The 14,009-nt window shown below is 32.6% G+C and overlaps 1 protein-coding gene across 2 annotated transcripts; it reads left to right on the plus strand.

The window, feature by feature from the left end:
* Window positions 1–309: 309 nt before the first annotated feature.
* On the plus strand, window positions 310–14,009 carry LOC130641679 (PHD finger protein 10-like). Of its 2 annotated transcripts, none has more exons than XM_057448591.1 (16): window positions 310–332; window positions 7,266–7,571; window positions 8,158–8,241; window positions 8,316–8,383; window positions 8,825–8,890; window positions 9,488–9,616; window positions 9,715–9,824; window positions 9,907–10,006; window positions 10,390–10,464; window positions 10,627–10,735; window positions 10,814–10,926; window positions 11,476–11,551; window positions 12,123–12,214; window positions 12,295–12,359; window positions 12,609–12,721; window positions 13,755–14,009. In XM_057448591.1, exons 2-16 carry the CDS (start codon window positions 7,280–7,282, stop codon window positions 13,880–13,882), a joined length of 1,620 nt encoding a protein of 539 aa, XP_057304574.1. In that variant the 5' UTR covers window positions 310–332; window positions 7,266–7,279; the 3' UTR covers window positions 13,883–14,009. The 2 variants fall into 2 exon arrangements, with proteins under 2 accessions (XP_057304574.1, XP_057304573.1); XM_057448590.1 differs by lacking the exon at window positions 310–332 and adding an exon at window positions 5,811–5,862.

A 14,009-nucleotide genomic window follows, 5' to 3' on the forward strand; every position in this document is an offset into this window, starting at 1 on the left:
GCTATATCTAGCGTACTAAGATAAAATAGAATAGAGAAGAGAACAAAGATGGAAAGACATCCATCGCATGCAAACAAAATATTTTTTAAACAACTTTACACGTTTTGCGAAGGTTTCGATGTACACACCAAGTTTGTGAATAATTATGTCAGGTATTAAGTATAATATAGATTGTTGAGCCAACTCGACTTCAACTTATTTTCCAATAATTTTTTCCCCACAATTTGTCTCATGAAAATCTGCCTGGCACGTTTAATTCAAGTTTTAGATTGTCGCTTCAGCTTCTTAAATGCTCTGTCGCTGTTAAAAAATTGTTAATAAAGTAACTAAAGGTAACCTACAATAACTTCCTATTTTTCACGTGTTTTTATGTTTTCTGGTTCTGCCTTGTCAGCAATTTAGCGGCATAAAACAAAGCCAAAATGGTAACTCACGTTGTAAACAATTTGTTTCGCCGCGAAACAGGACAAGGAATGATATTTTGTGCTTTTTATATCCTTGAAAAGGTAAAGATTCATACAATGTACAAGATCAATATAAAAGGTTGCGGAACGGGAACAGGTCCCTATATTCGCAAGCGGAATATTTACATCATACTCTAGACAAATATGGAGAGAACTTTCATTTGTTCCAATAGACAGTTTAGATAAGATATTAAAAAAGGTTCCTCGAGTGAAACGCAATCTCTTCCCCAGAGCTTTTTTATTAATTTCAAAGTTCAGACAGAGTTATGCCTTTCCTAAAAATTTGAGGATATAAAACTTACTAGAAATGGAAATAATGGTACTTTAATATCTTAAATTTATTGTTGCTGTTTTCTAGCCACCATATTTAACGATCTTGTTGATCTCTTATTACCGTCTAATAAGCAGGCTGTTGCAAAATGTTCGTGTGAAACTGTAGGTAAACAAATGACCTTAACTTTAAATGAGCACTGAGATGTAGTTCGATAATATTGTTCTGCTCGGATAATGAACATTGGCCTGATTAAGTATGACAGCTTGCCCCAGTTAAGAACAGGACAGAAAATACATAATCAGGGTAACATAATCAGGACAGGCCAGCTTATTACTCAAAAAATATTATTTGGCACTTATAAAAGGAACATAATCAGGGCAGGCCAGTTTATATACAACAGTGTAATATTATTTCTCACTTATTATAGAACGCACATAATCGGGGAAGGCCGGCTTATGTATGACAGTCAAATAATATTTGAGACTTATAGAACAAATATAATCAGGGCCCACAGCTTTTAAATCATTTGTCATCACTTCCGACAAGCAAATAGCCCTGGTAGCAAAGTTGTTGTTTTTCTCAAATGAAACGAAATTTCTTGGCAAATACTAAATTTTTGGATTCGCAAGTTTAATAACTTTTCACCAAACTTAATTCCAGCAAAAAGAATAATTTAGGTTCCGTGAAATTTAGTTACTTCAAATTATATGATGTTAAAATGTATTTACTACAAGAGTAGTTTATACTAAGAATTACATCGATATTTTTTTCTTTCACCATGTCTAGTTTTTGGGGGTGTTCTATCTTCCAAAGAATGTTTAATTCACAAAAGTTCGAAGAAAATGCCAACCACAGCCTGCCTGGCCAGCCATTATTATATCAGTGTTCATAATCCAGTCACCACAACATAACCAGTGCAAAAAAAACTAATTGGACCATGCGTACAGTACAGTCTGAATGTAATCTACCGCATACACGCTAATATCACACCTTTGCGTGGAGGACGGCAGTCGTTTGTTTTTTGTTATAATTAAATCTCTTAAGGGTTTTGCGAGTTAATATTTGCGTGTTAAAAAACAATGCGCTCGCCAAGAAATATCAGAGCAATTATATTTCTTGTGATAGCGAGATGCATTGTGTAAATGTATTGATAAGCTATTCCCTTAAGTATTAGCATGAAGTAATTAAATAATAAAAATCATGAAGTTTTATAATACATTGCGCCAGAATGTATTGTTGATTTAATTACTTGAAAAAATTCCAGCGCTTTTAATTTAAGAAACATCGGAGAAGCATTGTTCACAACTATTAAATGCCGCTTTTTCGTTTATAAACTTTTAAAATGTGATCTTAAAGAACATTTCTATCGCCGCTATTCGTTTTTAAACTTTTAAAAGAAAGGCGATCTAAAATACATTTCTATCGTCGCTTTATGTTTATAAACTTTTAAAATGCGATCTAAAAAACCATTTCTATCGCTGATTTTCTTTAAAATGCAATCTAAAAAAGCATTTCAATCGCACAGACAAATTTAACTTTTCTAGACAAATGATATTTCGTAAAAATACCTGAAACAAACAAATTAACTTTAATGAAAGACTTTTTTGAAGAAAAAAAATTAAATTATACTGGCTATAAAAATTGTGGAGCTCGCGAAAATAATCGTGGGACACACGATCCTTCGTGGAGATATTTAATCACTGCAATTCAAAATTTCAAAAGAGTAAATTTAGATTTAGAGAAAGCTTTTGATAGAGTGCCACGTAAAGTTATTTGGTGGGCTATGAGAAAATTAGGTGTGGATGAGTGGCTAGTTAGATGGTACAGTCTATGTACAGCAATGCTAGAAGTCGTGTCAGGATTAACGATTCACTTAGTGATGAATTTAGTGTAAATGTTGGTGTACATCAGGGTTCTGTACTTAGTCCTTGTTTATTCTAGTCTTAGAAGCGCTTTCGATGGAGTTCAGAACAGGTTGTCCATGGGAGTTATTGTATGCAGATGATTTGGTTCTCATAGCAGAATCGATGGAAGAATTAGTTAAAAAGTTTGAGAAGTGGAAGAAAGGACTAGAAGAGAAAGGGCTAAAGGTAAACACAGCAAAGTCTAAAGTCATGATTAGTAGCATTGCAGCCAAGTGTGACCTTGTAGTTGGAAAGTGGCCTTGTGGAGGTTGCAGGAAATGGGTTGGTAGTAACTCAATTTTTTGTCAGACTTGCAAGCATTGGGTACATAAGAAGTGCAGTAGTATTAGTGGAAGGTTAAGAGCTGACATACAGTTTGTATGCAAGCGTTGCAAAGGTGAGATTATAGAGAATGAAGTATTTCCAGCTTTAATGATGTACAACAGTGGCTCGTTAGAGATAGTTGAGAACTTCTGTTACTTAGGTGATATGTTGGGCAGTGAAGGGGGTGTTGGTAGAAGTGTTACTTGCAGGATAGGTTCTGCTTGGAAAAAGTTCAGAGAGTTACTTCCTTTGTTGACTAGCAGAGTCCTGTCAATTGAGGTAAAAGGTAGGTTGTATGAGGCCTGTGTAAGAAGGGTTATGTTGTACGGTAGTGAGACATGGGCAGTGAAGCAGGAAGATCTTGACCGTTTAGAAAGGAATGATATGAGAATGGTTAGGTGGATGTGTAATGCCAGTCTGAGAGACAGAAAGAGTTCAGATGAGTTAAGAAGCAGGCTAAGTGTCTGTAGAATTAAAGATGTTATCCAGATAAGAAGATTGAATTGGCTGGGGCACTTGGAAAGAATGGAGGAGGATAATTGGGTAAGAAAGTGTAGAGACTTGATAGTTCCTGGGGCAAAGCCCAGGGGCAGACCGAGAAAGACTTGGCAGGAAATTATAAGGACAGATTTGATACAGCGGAAGTTGAGTTTAGATCTAACACAGTCTAGATCAGATTGGAAGAGGGTCATTAATATACCCCGGCCAACCCATGCTGGAAAAGGAATGTTAAGCCGAGAATGATGATGATGAGTAAAATAGATTGCTAAAATTGATCGCGTGGGGTCATTGTTTATCAGCGAGGCAATTATTTTCTTAAAAAAACAAAAGCTATCGCAATGTTATTGTTTTGTGTAACAATTCATACAAGTTTCGCGTCCGCGGTAGATTACATTCAGACTGTACTGTACATAATCCGGCTGTCCCGGTTGTAAACTGGCCGTTTTTGCAATTTAGGCAGAACAATATCGTCATTATGGTAGGCTCCGTTCACGCTGTATTTTTGGCTTGTTTTTCTTTGTAAAACATGGCATCAAAAATTGGAAAGAAATTTTATCCCAGGATTTTCTATTGGAAAGACACAGAAGAAAAAAATAATTTTCTCTGTATTCTATTCGCCATTGGAGACCACAGGCAAAATGAAACAGAAAGAAGAAATCGCAATATTGTCTCGTGTGGTTGATATTTATGATGATTAATGTTTATCACGCTCTGCCTTTTTTTATTTGCATGATTATAGGGATTATTTTATATTATAAGCAAAAAACCCAACGGGGGAGAATGCACATTGTGATAGTTGAAGATAGTTGAAGCATTATAGAGATAATTAAATTTAGAGCATAAAAGGGGAAGCTCTAAAAATTTAGGTATTCCAATTGTCTAGATCTGATAATGTCTCCGTAAGGAAACGACTAACTGTTTGAACATAGGAAAATAATCAAAAAGTAAGACAGCTATTGAGGCAAAGCTATATTCAGAAACAACAACAAGAAGAGGTCATTGTTGCAAAGAAATCTGATTACAGTAAGTTAAAACGTTTAAATTATAAAGAATAACACAGAAACTTTGATTGATTTATCTGATTTATCATGTTCGGAACTTTGTTAATACATTTATAAAAGCATTACGATGGAAACACAGCTACAGATGCTCTCCGTCATTCATTATTTTTTCTGTAATGGCATAGATCCAGCAACCATGTGATGGATTTTGCTGTGTGTTTTTTTTCACATGATTCGTGCAATGAAATGTAATGGCGGTTCTGTAGGCTTAGAGAAATTGAGTATGCTATTTCTATGAAACATTTGAACATGTTCTGGTTGTCAGTTTTCAATAAAAGTTTTAGGATAATGTTTTCTCATGTATATCTTTCAATTTTTACTATAAAATAGGTACCTCAAAAAAAGTTGCCTACAAGGTGATTACGCGCCTTTAAACACACTTTTCCATTTTCGGGCTTTTTCTGTTTGTTTAACAAAAAATCTAGAAAAATCAGAGAAGGAGAATCAAAATATCCGAATACATGCTTTTAGTAAAAAATCTTAAAAACATTTTCATACAAAGCAGAAATAAAGGTTAACTGAGCAATGTTTTGTGTACTCACATATTTTATTCTCCGAGTTAAATTGTGAAGAAACTGAAAAACATGCAAAAAGGTTGTGTTTAACTTTTACAACAACAAATTCAAAGTTCCTCTCCTCCTAACAACTGATGTTGCAGTTTAAAAATTTTACAAGGACTATTCTTTCCCAAAACAATGGCCAATGTTTTGTTCAGGTTGCACAATCTTTAAAATAGATACAAAGAAAGAAAAGTAGGTTCGGACGAATTGTCTTTTAGAAAACATTCCCGTCAAAGATCTCAATTCATTTATCTAGCTAATCCATACTTATCAGAAATTACAAAAAGCTTCGGACCAAGTCGAAGCTATCTTTTGTTGCCTCTATGTAAAGACTAATCAAACTTTATTTGAACTACTAACCTTATTTGACATTCATTTCGAGATGATGCTTGGTGTATAATTGAGCTGTTGTTGTTACCTAACCTGACACCAACTTAACTTACGCAACTCATATGTACAGCGCAAAAACGTTTTCCGTTTGTTTTGGTTTTTACAGTTTTATTCGAATAACATTTTTTAAATAGGACAGTGTTCTTAAAAATAGCCACCTTGTTCCCAGAGCGTAGAGGAAGCAGGAAAAAAATTGGGATAAAAGAGACTGAGGGAATTTGAGTTATTGAGTTAAATAAGTGACACTTACGTCAAAAAATTTTTCTCCCGCTGTATAGTAGAAAATAGAAAATAATAATACGCGTTTAAATACCAAATTTGCTTTGCTTAGCTCCGCAATACAGATAATGTGTGTGTCTGCAAGCTACTTAAATCAAGCCGATGGTAAGTGTTGATATCAGTGAGTATAGAATAATGGTCCCCTTTTCTTGTTTATTCTTTTCTAATCTGAATTTTAACGCTTCATCTATTAATTTATTTAATACTCTTTTCCTTTTCACAATGTCACATGATACATTTAAACCAATTACAGGTCCGTATTTTTCAAGGCAGCCATTATGATTTGAGGGAAAACACACTGTTTCCGCAGTCATCTCTTCATAGATATTGGCTAAATTTTTCGAAGAATATTTGTGTGGTACTAAATGTTAATTGTGAAGAGTCTGATGGGGACTGTGCAATATAGCAAGCTAGCAACAAATACCACTTTCTCATAAAGTTTTTTTTAATGCTTGCTTTTAGTTGTTGTTTAGGCCAGTTCAGGATAATTTACAGATATGGAAACAGATTCCATGTTAAGAAATTGTTTCCTAGGGAAAAGTATTGGAAATAGTTTCCAAATACAGGACCAAAAGCTTCCCTCTGGTCACACAGGTTTTAGTTTGCAATAATGGGTTGTCAGCAAAAAAATTAAGATGCCTGGAACAAGCAAACAGCTGTCATTATGGCAAAAAAATTATATTAATTAATTCACCCTTATAATATCTATGCATAATGGAACCTGGGGTATAAAATGATGTTGGACTTACATTATATAGAGCTTAAAAAGTTGATTAACAAATCTTTTTAAATTTTTTAAGAAGCTGTTATCGTTTTAAGATATATACATTTAAAGAATTTCGGATTTAATTATGCTGCATAAATTATGATGTCACATTTTAAGCAATAGCAAATTTAAACATTTTCTATCATCAGTAATTTTAGACCTGTTAAGGGATGTGTATTTAAACTTCATCAATGCATAGATATTAAAAGGGTGATAATTTTTTTTGCTAAACCAAGACCAAGGCCTCTTAATTTTTTTGTAAACATATAGTAAAGTCAGTAAACATATAAGGCCTATACAAGTTTGCACAAATATTTTTATTGCCAAACAAGTTGTGGATCCCAAGTTATTGGGTCAATGGAAAAAAATTAACAGGACTGGGACGAGCAAGCGAGTGTCATTTTGGCAAAAACATTTATGGTAATCAATTCACCTTTATAATATCTATGCATTGATAAAGTTTTAAATGCACATCCTAACAGGTCTAGAATTACTAATAAGTGAAAATGTCAAAATTTGCTATTGCTTAAATATGATATCATAATTTATCCAACATAATTAAATTCAAAATTCTTTAAATGTGAATATTTTGAGAATGAAAATAGCTTATAAATATAAAAAAGATTTGTTAACCAACTTTTGAAGCTCTAATTCCAATATCAATTTACACCTCAGGTTTCCTTTAAACGAATATTGAAGGACTGTGGCCTTTGGTATTTTAATTTGAAGTGAATATTTTTAGAAATATATATCATTATGGATATCGACAGTGATGAGGACATGCCTTTAGCAAAAGTGATGAAACAAAAATCAGTTGGTGTGACTCAATATGAAGAAAATGCAGCTAAACTAGATAGTTGTGAAAAGAATAATGACTGCAAGTACAATTGTGATATTGTTAATGAGAAGATTGCTAGAAAAGTAGCTACAGAAAAAAAGTGTCTTTTTGAGTATGAATGGCCAAGAAACCGTTCTGGAGATTATTTTATACTTGAAGAACAATTAATCCAGTTTTTGGATGTAGCTTTGGCAGACCAAAGACTAGAAAGTGATTAATGTTCTTTTTTCTTTTTATCATTTTGTCCTGGATTATCTGAAGATTTTACTGTACTTTTGTAGATAGATTTATTTAAAAATTGACATAACTACAAGTGTAAAATGCTGAAAAGATATCTACCAGAAAATTCATTGAAACAATTATCTACTTTTTGCCATGCTTGAACTGTCTTTAGACAATATATGAGGGGTTTGTTTTTTGAGAAATGACTAATAACTTCTTGAATGTGCAATTATTTAAATTTGAATTTTTTCTGTTAACTATGAAACAGGCCTTTGTGGTTAACATGGTTATTGAAAACATTATTTCGATTTGTCTGTTCATTATTTATATAATTATGGGAAGTTTATCATCTCTTCAACATGAGAGTTTGGTAGTAGCCTACTAAACTATCATGTTTAAGAACTGAAAGAAATGATAAACTTTCAACAATAATAAAACATGGTGTCAGCCTTTTTGCACACAAATACCTGTCATGCCATAGTGATTTTAATGCATAAAATACAATTCAATTTAATTTTGTGTTGTTTGTTATGTCATTACAAGAAAGAAAGTATGTAACCTTTTTTTGTTTCAGAACTAATAAAAAGACCTGTATCATCCTTAGAAGAAGATTTTCTTTGTGCACAAGGTGTGTGGACAAAATCATCAATACGAGAATGTAGGTAAAAAAAATTTTTCTTTAACATACCACCATTTTATTGTTTTTATTATTATTATTTTGATTCATTGTAGCAAATAATGTTATCAAAACAGAAGATGCTTGTGAGTTTATGGCTGGATATTTTCCTAAACATTTTCAGGTATATATATATATTTTTTTTACTTTCAAAGTATGTAGGAAACATTAATAAAATTTTTAAAGCCTGGCCATTGTGTTTACCCTTGAAATGCTTTGCAATAAGAACCCTACTAATGTTAAAATTTGATTTTTTAATATTCACAAGTTAGCTGTTAGCAAAAAAAACTTAAAAATATGTTTTTTGTAATAAAGACATTCTTACATATCACAAAAACAACAAGGCATATTACTTGAAATTTTTGGATAATTTTTAAAATAAATGTCCAAATCTAGTCCAAAAAATGATAATTAGATTAATGGTTGCTGCTGAACATTTGAAGCGCAACTTGTTATCAATCTTTAGTTCTCCTGGTTTTTCTTTAGCATCATTCATTGAGTGTATGCATAGGTATTCTTTCTCGTTCACCATTCTGAAACAATATTGTGTTGTTTTTATTTGCAGACTTATATTGAACTTGTACATCGAACAGAAATGAAAAGACTTGTTTTGAGACAGGAAGCACAACGCGTAAGTTGTTTCGACGTTTTGAAAATTAGATTTAATCATTTACAAAAAAAAATAGTTTAGAGTTCAGATTAGTAGTGTGCAATTTTTTAATTGCAAATAAAAATGTTATCTTCATTTGGAACGTTTAAAATTTGCTCATAAAAATTTTCAGGTGTAGATTTAAAAAAACTGTAAAAAGAGTCCAAAATCTTTGATCTTTTGCTACCAAGTTTTTTGAACAGGCGAATGTGAAGCAGAATTTGGAAAAATACACAAAATTATAATTTCAATTGCATGATGTGTTACTTGCCCCACATGTTTTTGAATTAAATTCTTTATCAAAAATAATAATTATGGTTATTACTAGTTCATTAACCTGTGGAAAAATCCACAGGTTAATGAAGATTTCTGTCTCTACTCACAGTTACCATTTTGACTCACAGGCAGCCAAGCAGACAGAGAAAAAGAATCTTATTTGGTGGTGTGTTGTTTTTTATGTGCATTTGATATAATTATGTGGAGATGTAACAAGGTGTAAGAGTCACACCAATACCTTTAAACTTGATACGATTACATACAATGTAGTGAGTAAATGATATTGATGTCATTTTTATTAAGATTGATGTTATTTCTGGGAACATTCCAAACTTCATGAAAAGAGCATTGAAAGAAACAGTAAGATATAACTCACAACTTAACAGAGAACGCAAAGAAGAAAGATGTGCATATTTTGATCTTCAAACTCAGGTATAATGGATATTAAGCAATGGTCTTTAAAATTTATTCACCACATGAGTTACGAATATCATTTAGAAATGCTGTTATAACACGAATAATTTATTTAGATTATACATTTACCACAAAAGAAGCGGAAATACAACCCTTCAAACAAGTCAAAGCGATCAGAATATCCTGTTGCATTGCTACCAGGACAGTATCAAGATTACTTTAAGAGGTACTGCCGTTTCCTTGCTTATTTTTGTTAGTGCCTGGTTTTGTTTTCCATTAGGTTTAAATTTTTCTGTAACTTTTATCAGATATACTTCAGAAGAATTGAAAATGCTACCCTTAAACACAGTTACCCAACAATCTTCGATTCAACGAAAAGGAAAATCTACTACTGAGAATACAAGAGAGGTAACTTTCTTATGCTGTGTGTTGTATGTATATGATATGGTTGAAAACTTGATTTAAGTTCTAGACAAAGACATTAACACAGTAATTAAAGAAAGCAACACGTTTGATGCTGATTTTTTATTTGTTTATTTCTTCCTTCTATGAAAACTAAGCCTGAAGGTTTTCTTAGGATATTCTTAATTTTTGAGTAGATCCCAACCTAATTTTCTTGTAAAGCATTTTCTTATTGAAAAAAGTCTTTACACCCAAAAAAGTCTTTTGTGCTATATTTTTCATCATCTAGATGACATTGTCTGTCTTTCTACATACTGTTTTGCTTTTGCTTCTCAATCTTTTGACTAGAGAAATTTAAATATCAAATATTAAAGTTAAATATTTTATAGGAAACTCCAACGGACGAGGTAGTAGATGAAAACGAAAATGGTAGCACTGCTGATAGTGCAAAGAATTCATCTGAGGTTGGTTTTCTGATAAAAAAGGGTGTTGCATAATAAAACTGGTTTTTACATGATGTTTTGGTAAAAGGGATGTTGCATAATGAAACTGGTTTCTACATAGTGTTTTGATAAAAGGGATGTTGCATAATGAAACTGGTTTTGCAAGTTTTCGTTTTTGTTTAGAAGAAGGAAGACAAAGATCCTTTTTGTGGTATCTGCATGAAGGGACCTGAGATGAACAAACGTGGCTTGCCGGAGAAACTTATTCACTGTTCACAATGTGAAAATAGCGGTAGGTAGAAGTGTTAATGACATTTTAACTGCATAAACTTGTTGCTTGACTGAAGGAGATATACTCCTTATTTCGTAGGTCATCCATCTTGTCTTGATATGAACAAACATATTGTAAAAGTTATCCAAACTTACCCGTGGCAATGTATGGAATGCAAAATATGTACAGAATGTTTAGCGCCGCATGATGAAGTATGTATTTTACTATCGTGCTTCTGTTGTGCTTTACAATATGAAGTTGTTTACAGTTCTGGATTATTAACACTTCACCTCCATTGAGATAAACATGTCTAACATCACCTGTGATTATCAATCAAAAACGGTGTAATGTAACTACCAGGCTCCGTTGTTTTACTGATTTACTTCACGGTTAACTAATCACTACCTTCATGAAGAAATTGTGTACGGAGGGTAATGCGGAAAACAGAACCGCCCAGTTCTTGAGCTCAACCACCTATCTTGTCCTTTAACCATCACGTTCACAAGGTATTAAGCAACGAAGATATTGCTGCTCCAAAGAAACTTTATTCATTTTTCTTACAGTATTATTTAAAATAGTTATATATGGAATTCGGCTTTTTTTTTGAGTTCCTTTGCCTCTGATATGCTTTGACTAAGTGATGTTAAGAATAAGCGAGATAATAAATGGTGGCACCATTTTGTAGCGTGACTTTGAGATACTAATTTTTTTAACTTATTCAGTAGTATGGAAGGATGTTCAGTTTGAAATTTGGTATTTAGGATGAAATGATGTTTTGTGATAATTGTGACAGAGGCTATCATAGTTACTGTGTAGGATTGCAAGAAATTCCGAAAGGTATATTGTTTTTTTTACCCTCGCTTCTTTTACACGCTTTTTCGAATAAAAGTATGAAAATTCTAATTAGGGTGTTTATCAATCTTATTTCTCTATTGTTCTAACCAATAGTTTTTAAATCCTAGCCTAATATTCTTATGAATATTCTTATAAAAGATTTTTATTCTTGATATTTTGTTGAAAAAGTGGTAGCGGCTATTATAAATTCTAATTTAAATTAGTTTTATTAGAAGACAACATTACACAGACAAATCATTAATTAGATACATTGTTTTGTTCACACATCATATCACACAAAATATATCAGTAAACTAAATTTACCTCTCCGGCTAGGAAAACAGATCAACAGTTGTCAATAAAAACACCCGTAAAGAACTTAATATTTTTTCGCTAAAGATTTCGAGACTTGCCCGTTATAGCTTTAACATAAATTCAAATAATCCGCGAAAATACTCGCTGCCAGACTAACGGACACGCATCATTTTTCAGTAATTGTTATGAATATTTTGTGTATATCCGGCAAGATAATATTTTTCGATTTTTTAATTTTTTCGTATTAATACTATTTTAGGTCGCTGGGTGTGCAGCAGATGTGGTAAATGTTCATCATGTCTCAGGGTGAACGCTGTACCTGAAGGAGTGACAGGTCGATGGAAGAACGAGGTATGTTTCTTTCACCTTCATGTCTGATTTATCACGTGGTGTAGATGTACTTATCGGAAATTTTGTTTGAACTTCTGCAGCAAACAAAACCTTTGGATGGTAGTGAAGCGGAATTTCTTCAGATTCATTGTCATTCCTGCTCGAAGTGAGTTTATTTTTTGTTAAAGTTTTTTAATTTTTATTTGTTATTTATTTTTTTATTGTTACGTAAAATGCTTTCATATAATGGAGGGCCACATGACCTAGAAAGCCTCATATTTTTTCTCTAATATTTTTAAGCATTTATTCTTAAAAACGTTGTCAAACTTTTATATACAAGTTTTGATTTTTAAGTTCCGTGTTAAAATGACGCTTTTATTGGAATATTAATATCAATACTTCTGTTTTCGTGAAGGTTGTTCCGTAAGGGAAGTTTTTGTCCGGTATGTTTGAAAGTCTACCGGACAGACGACGATCATATCAATCCAATGGTGTGTTGTGACGTGTGTGACAGATGGATACATACAGGTGGGTTGGTGTTCAAGTTTATGGCCCAAAGCATTGCTATTTCTTTTCGAATGCATGTGGGAAATATTTCTAGTTTTCTAAAGATACACGCTTTTTTGTAAGAATATGCATTATAAGGATGTAAGGTTGTAATTTCAGGTTACAAACAATAGGTGTATTGTTTCGAAGAATAAAGAAATAAAAATAATGACCAGCCTGGTTAAAATATTGGTATTATAAAAAAGTATAGTTGCGTTGTAGTCGTTATTGCATAAAACCAAATGGATATCTTCAGTGAACTCACTGCAATAGAAAATACACGCAAGATACGCACACGTTTGCTTCAAAAGCCTCACTTTTTGTAAACAATTGCTAGTGATAACAATGCTTAAGTGTTTGTGTTGTGGAAACTGGGTTGTCTGGTGTGTTTTTAGTGAATATTTTGTTATGAAGCGTAAGAAGGAAGTTTGTCTTTAAAAAACTTAGTTCGACGTAATACGCAAACGAATATATATATGTGAAGTCTGGGTAGCTAATGCGTATTTTGTAACAATTAACAATTAGGTGTTACGTAAATTAAGCATGCCGTACCTAGACATTGTAAAATTAGTATTTATCTCAAGAGCATACGTGTTTTAAGTTATTGCGTTATTGCCATGGCAATTTGGTGACTCCCAACATCTATATACCTGACGAAATGTTACTGCTAATTTTAATGTTCAAATTCCTGGTGTATAATACAGTTTTTAAAATACTAAAAACTGTATTATATGTATACTAACAAATGGATGACTCAAGAAACACAAGTCTAGCAAACTAACGGAGGCCTGGGTAGAGCAGGACTATGCATGCTTTACCGTTCAATTCTCATATAATTACATTACCGGTCATATATATCATAGAATTAAGTTAAATGTTCCAGTGCTGCTAAAAAAACATATTTAAACTTCTGTGTTGCGCTTGTCATACGTCGACTTTCCATTTCGTGTGAATAGTCCTTTGTTGTTTCTTTAATATCTGCATTTTTTTAATTTGCCTACCTTTTCACCTTCAGATTGCGATGGTATTGACGAGCACAGATATATGGAGTTGTCAAAAGACCGACAGACGTCATACACGTGTATTTTGTGTCGTGGTGAGAAAGAAGAGAGGATGGACTCGTTCCACAAAAAGAATCGTTAAAGTTGACACTGCGCAAATCACTTCCTCTCTGTTAATGATGACTTTTCATGTTATTTATTATTAAAGTGTATTTTGTAGGAGTTTGTAGGTATGTACAATATAATTAAATTGAAAATTCTACGAAAAA

The sequence above is a fragment of the Hydractinia symbiolongicarpus genome, chromosome 4 (genome assembly GCF_029227915.1).
Source record: "Hydractinia symbiolongicarpus strain clone_291-10 chromosome 4, HSymV2.1, whole genome shotgun sequence".
NCBI lineage: Eukaryota > Metazoa > Cnidaria > Hydrozoa > Anthoathecata > Hydractiniidae > Hydractinia > Hydractinia symbiolongicarpus.

Coding starts and splice junctions, on each gene's coding strand:
- LOC130641679 (XM_057448590.1), top strand. CDS start 5,826: ATGTGTGTGTCTGCAAGCTACTTAAATCAAGCCGATG. Junction 10,465..10,626: donor GTGCAAAGAATTCATCTGAG/GTTGGTTTTCTG, acceptor GTTTTTGTTTAG/AAGAAGGAAGACAAAGATCC. Junction 10,927..11,475: donor GTTTAGCGCCGCATGATGAA/GTATGTATTTTA, acceptor TTTGGTATTTAG/GATGAAATGATGTTTTGTGA.